The sequence below is a fragment of the Cyprinus carpio genome, chromosome A17, assembly GCF_018340385.1.
Source record: "Cyprinus carpio isolate SPL01 chromosome A17, ASM1834038v1, whole genome shotgun sequence".
In the NCBI taxonomy this organism is placed as follows: Eukaryota; Metazoa; Chordata; class Actinopteri; order Cypriniformes; family Cyprinidae; genus Cyprinus; species Cyprinus carpio.
The window spans coordinates 10,227,738-10,233,740 of NC_056588.1; the positions used below are offsets into that span (position 1 = coordinate 10,227,738).

At 34.4% G+C, this 6,003-nt stretch overlaps 1 protein-coding gene across 2 annotated transcripts; it reads left to right on the forward strand.

The window, feature by feature from the left end:
• The first annotated feature begins 1,183 nt into the window (after positions 1-1,183).
• On the forward strand, positions 1,184-5,576 carry LOC109073735 (ankyrin repeat domain-containing protein 1-like). Of its 2 annotated transcripts, XM_042773974.1 has the most exons (10): positions 1,184-1,337; positions 1,425-1,642; positions 2,473-2,652; positions 2,748-2,873; positions 2,978-3,085; positions 3,673-3,771; positions 3,881-3,979; positions 4,190-4,288; positions 4,521-4,619; positions 4,910-5,576. In XM_042773974.1, the coding sequence occupies exons 2-10, from the start codon at positions 1,616-1,618 to the stop codon at positions 5,045-5,047; spliced, it is 975 nt and encodes a 324-aa protein (XP_042629908.1). In that variant the 5' UTR covers positions 1,184-1,337; positions 1,425-1,615; the 3' UTR covers positions 5,048-5,576. The 2 variants fall into 2 exon arrangements, with proteins under 2 accessions (XP_042629908.1, XP_042629907.1); XM_042773973.1 differs by having other exon boundaries at positions 1,191-1,642.
• Positions 5,577-6,003: the final 427 nt, after the last annotated feature.

Consider the following 6,003-nt stretch of genomic DNA (forward strand, 5'->3'; position numbering starts at 1 on the left):
CATGCACCTGCAAAACACGGCTGTTGACGGATGACATGAGCTCAGATTTATCTGTACATATTGCTCCCTGTCCATAAGAGGTGAGAAGGTATCTCAAACCTGTCACTCTGTCATTACCATGAGGGTATTTAAAGCCTATGTTACTGACTCTCATCAGACATTTGTCATGTGAACGGAAGTTCACTGACATCATTCATGTCATGCTCACACCAGATTTGCGCAACTTGACAGGCTGGCATGTTATTTCTGAACATTGGACTGAATTAAATCAATATATTGAGTGTTAACAGCTCTTGCCTCACAAGAAGTTTGCAAAAGAGTGCATGGTGACATGAACACTAAAAACGAGCCCATGACATACAAGAATAAAAAAATTTCCTTGAATATAAATGTAATCCTCATAAATAAATATACATATATACTGTACAGTATGCTGTATAAGCCTCTTTACTAGCCTATATTTAGTTGTCATAGTTGTTATGTATTCACATATTCTTTTGACCAAAAAGATATATGGAAACCTGTTTCTGTCACTAATAAATAAATAAATAAATAAATAAAAAGGTCATTGCAACTTTTTATTTCACAGTTCTGACTTTTTTTTCTTGTGATCCTGAGTCAGTTTTCAGTTCTGTGAAGTCAGAATTTGTGAGATAAAAACTTTTAGTTCCAAAAAAGTCTTAAAAGTTTTTATTCCATAGCAGAAAGAAAAAAAAAGTAATAAATGCAAGATGTAAACTCACAATTCTGAGAATAAAACAGATCTGCGAGATATAAACTCAGAATTGCAAGACAAAAAGTCAGGACTGTGAGATAAAAAGTTGCAATTAGGCTATCTTTTTTATTTTTTATTCCATGGCGGAAACAGGCTTCCATAGATATTTGTATTTTTGCTTTTTACTTTTGCTTTTTTTTAGGAATTCTTTTGCATTTTGTAATTGTTTTATTATTAATGTTTTACTTTGTAGACTTACTCTATATTTCAATGGCAATAATGGTGGATTTTTTTTCTTTTTTCTGTAAGCAAAACTTTAGTATATGTGCCTAAATACAATCTGAATTAAAAAAAAAAATCTACTTTGCACTGAGAAAATTTGTGACAGCTAGTCTCCCTTACTATACTTGACAAAAGGGCCACGTCACACTTTATTGCTTTTCTCACGCGCAGAATAGACTATGCAGTCATGGAGTCGTGCACCTGTTGCGCACCCGCGTGTCAGTGGTTGCAGGTCGGGCCTGGGAGTCTGGTGCATACCAGAACGGAAGCCGGGCGTTCCTGGTTCGTGCAGTCATCGCACGCGCGAGATTCATTCGATGTTCGAGAAGGATGAATGAAGGTGTCTCGCGACATTGGAATTCTGTGGGCGGTGAAAGAGTGGGAGAGAAAGTAAGGAACATGATCTAACTTTTTTTATGGCTCCCAGACTCTGGAACCGTGTATATATAAGGGAGGTGATGGAGAGATGATACACTGAACATCAGGGAGCTGAGCAGGCAACACCGATCGCTTTGGGACTCTAATTAACCACAGAGAGAACTACATCCCTCACCACTGACAGCCTTACAGCAAAACGCGCAACAAAGAGCTGAAGACAAACTCCAGATCACAGACATCATGGGACTGCTGCGCGTTGAAGAGTTGGTAGGTTTTGTGCTGATGCACGCAGTGCTTTGTGGGAGTCTAATCTGAATGTTGACATGTTATCAACTAACTTCAAGATTTATATTTTTAGAATTTTGTGCAAGATAAACATGCAAAAAAAATCCAATGCAAATGCACGTGTTTACTTATAGAAAGAACTAAAGACATAAAGAAATGTAATGAAGAAAATTGTTAACCAAAAATGATGCAGTTGAAATACAGCTGAAGATGAAAATCTAAAATTAAAAAAACAGCTTTTTCAAAATTACTAAAACTAAAAATGAAATAAATGAAGTATATATAAGGCTAAATAGAAATATTCTGTAATAAAATAACAGAAGTTATAATAAGTAATAAGTAAAACTTAACCTAAAGTTAAAATGAAGACTAATCATATAAAAATAAGAGCTAATTCCAAATATTAATATGCAAATATTATATAAATAATACTAAAATAACACTAAAATAATTACTCTTTACAATGAAAAGGGCTGAAAAACATGAGAAAAAGAAAGGCACTGCATAACAGAGATGTTACATTAGGATAGCCCACAAGAGATAAAGAAAATGCATAAAATAAAAAATATGAGAGAAAAAAGAAGAGGAAATGTTTGTGTTCACATAATGAAAGGGAAGAAATAAGGACAATAAAAGAGAAAGAAAATACACAAAAGAAAGAATGCATAAAGGGAGGGGGGGGGTGAGTGTGACAGGGAGATGGAGCAGTGTGATGTTATTAAATATCTGTCAGCGATTAAGAAGGATCCAGGGTGTCTTTTATTTATACGTATTTGAAATCCAAGACTGATGAGTGTAATGTCCAATCCCAGATCACCGGGAAGAGAGGCGAGGGAAAGGTGCCAGGAGGTGCATGCGCAGAGGTGTTCACTGCAGGAGAATATGAAACCAGCATCATTCAGGAGAAAAAGTATGGACTTCAGGCACAACAGGACCTGAATGACACCACCCAGAATGACATCAAACCAAGCGAACAGAACCTCAAACTCAATGTAAGAATGAATACAACTTAATAAAACGAACATGGCTACAATTTTATATAGTAACATAATGAAAAACATCTACTGTATCTTTTAATTTTTCTTAGGTTGACCGATCAGGACAGCTAAAACTAGAAACTGTAGAAGACCTCTTCAACATTTTGCTGCTAAGGAAGAGGAGAAAGGAAAGAAAGATTCAAGCATCAAAGAAACAGCCAGAGCCTGATATCCTGGTGAGGAACTTCTTCCATAATGCATTACAAGTGCGGCTATATTATTTTAAGATGGTTATATCATAAAGATTTGAGATTTAATTATTGGCTAACAATAATTTCAGCCAGAAACAGTGGACCAGGCTTTGTTCCTAAAGGCTGTCACAGAGAATAAATTGCCTGTTGTTGAGAAATATTTATCAGATGGTGGGGACCCCAATGCTTGTGATCATGTGAGTGTGTAACACAAAAACACAGACGTCTAACACTTTCCTTCACTCGTGCTGTTAAGCCTTCCAGAATCAAAGGGAGAGTTCACCCAAAAATGACAAAAAACTCATTTTGAGGAATGCCTCAGTTTTTATGTCCATACAATGGAAGTCAATAACCAAAACTGTTTGGTTACTAGCATTCTTCAAAATATCATATTTTATGTTCCACAGAAGGTTTGGAACAACATTATGGTGAGTAAATGAACACATTTTTGTGTGAACTATCCCTCACACCTGTGTTTTTTAAGTATTTATATAGCTGTATAGCTATTATTATGGTTTTATATTTATATATATATATATATATATATATATATATATTTAGTTTTAATACATTTTTATTTCAGCTTTAGTTTTAGTTATTTGGGTTCTTCAAGAAACTTATTTTATTTCAGTTACTGTAGTTGCCAACATTTAGTTTTTTTTTTAGGTTTTTCATCTAATATTTACATCTTATTTTGATCCTCTTTATTTAAATTAACAATCAAAAAATGAACACTTTTAGTAACAATAAACACACTGACTCTCACTTGTTCTCTCTCTTTCAGTTTAAGCGCTCAGCTCTGCATAAAGCCAGTGCCCAAGGTTACATAGAGATCATGCAGAAGCTCCTGGAGAGTGGAGCATCCATGGATCAAAAAGACAAGGTAGCACAGATGGTGGATGTGACTGTTACACCAGTGCTACAAGAATATTATCTCACATTTATTTTTTATTATAATTCTGAGATGCAATTTCTCTATCGCATGTTCATAGCTGGATGCCACAGTTGTGCACTGGGCCTGTAGAGGTGGAAGCCTGCCTGCCCTGGAGCTGCTTCTCAATAAAGGAGCCAAATTCAACTCCAGAGACAAGGTACTGTAGAAAAAAACTAAGGCAGGCATATGACTCCAAATGGATCTTTGGACAGTGATAATAACATTCACAAATCATTCTCATGCTTTTTGTCGCAAACAATCATGAAGCATTTTTAACCTTCTTGTTCTTAAAGTTTTCAATGTGCCACTGTAGTTTGCACTCTTAGCACAAAATGTACTTACTAAAAATCTTGTTGTGTATCTTCAGCTATGCAGCACTCCCCTCCATGTTGCCGTCAGGACGGGACATTATGAATGTGCTGAGCATCTCATTCATTGTGGAGCTGATGTAAATGCTAAAGATAGGGTAAGAAATATTTTTAGCCTTTATTCAAATATTTATTCACATTCATGTTTTACCGAAACATTTAGAATCTTTAATATGGTAACTTTAATATAATGTATTATTTAATATATAGCATATTCTAATGTTGAACTTAACTAATTTTATGTAATTTTAAATATCACATTTATGATATTAATGCATTGTCCCACATTTTGTTTTTCTTCTCTAATGCTACTGCATTGTGTTTGTTTAGGAGGGAGACACACCAATGCACGACGCAGTGAGGATAAATAGATTTAAAATGATAAAACTGCTGATGATGCATGGAGCCAGTCTAAATGCCCAAAACAATGTAAGTTTAATTAGGGTACATACAATCCTTATATGACATTGAAGTTTACATGGTGCCCTCTAGAGAGAGATTTAGCCAGTACATGATTCTGTTTAATGCCCCAATGCTGACTCTCCACAATATCGAAAAGAAGATAAGCAAAAAGATATATAAAGCTTTATTCTTTTATGACTAAATGACAGTGGATATAGCCAGTGCAAAAAGAATTCATACTCTGAGTATTAGTTAGTAAGTCTGTTTAAACGGGTATATTTTAGTGGATATATCCTAAAATTATCTGACATTTACAGGATGGAAAGACACCAATGGAGACTCTGCTTTCATGGCAAAAAGGTGTGAAAAACATCCTGAATAACTTTAATGAAGAGGAAGCACCGTATCCAAATGAACAACTTTCAAACATCCATCCCAATGCTGAATTGTTATAAAATGTTTTTTCTTTCTTTCTTTGTTTCTTTCATGTTAAACATTAAACTGAACAGTACTTTGCAATGTGCTCAATGATGACGCTAATTGCTGGCAATAGAGTGTCTGAAATTTTGATGAGGTTATTTGTAAATATTGTTTTCTCACTTGTCTGGCTTGATTTTGTGAGCAAAGAATCTTTGAATATGTGTGAGTGGTTGTATGTTGTTTGCTTGTTCAGGGTTATTATTTAATATTATCTTAAATTCATAACTTGTGACTGCATTTAAAAAATGTCCATGCAAGTTTGATCTACTGGGGAAACGTCTGGACAGACTGGAGGCAGAACTGTTTATATATTGATGGATATTATTGTAATTGATTTGTAATTCTGGACTGGATTTGTGAAAGACCTTGGCACTGGGTACATGGAAATGTGCATTGGTAAATGTGTTTTGTAATTCTTTCTTTTAAACCCTTAAAAGTAATTGTGAATAATTTTAATCAAATGTGAATAAAGTGTTTGTTACCCGAAAGTTTTATGTGAGTTTTCTTTATATTAGACATATTCTTTTGGTTTTATGTTAATGACAAAAATATGGACAGCATAGGCTAAACTTCGTTTGGTTTATTGGGAAGTTTTATATTCTTTATATAGCCTACACAAACTGTAAATTACACTTTAATGTCTACAAGCAAGAATTAAGTTTGTATTTAGGCCTCAACATCTATTAATAAGGTATTCTACATTAGAATACCATGTTTGACGTTCTTTCTTAATGTTTTGCGCACCCTTTTTTCTTATTCTGTTAGGGGAAATTTCTATCTACTTGCTCGCTTATTATCTTTTTATACTTACTTATGTAATTACATAAAAAATGAAATAAATCGAAAAAGCGAGGCAAACCAAACACCAAAAACAAGCAGCAATCTGATTCTAAGAAGAAATGCGCTGTCCAACGTCTGCGCATTTATAGCG

Bases quoted from the DNA above. Each gene is read 5' to 3' on its own strand.
- LOC109073735 (XM_042773974.1), top strand. From the start codon at position 1,616: ATGGGACTGCTGCGCGTTGAAGAGTTG. The intron at 3,980-4,189 runs GTACTGTAGAAA...GTGTATCTTCAG, and splicing joins AATTCAACTCCAGAGACAAG to CTATGCAGCACTCCCCTCCA. The intron at 4,289-4,520 runs GTAAGAAATATT...GTGTTTGTTTAG, and splicing joins ATGTAAATGCTAAAGATAGG to GAGGGAGACACACCAATGCA.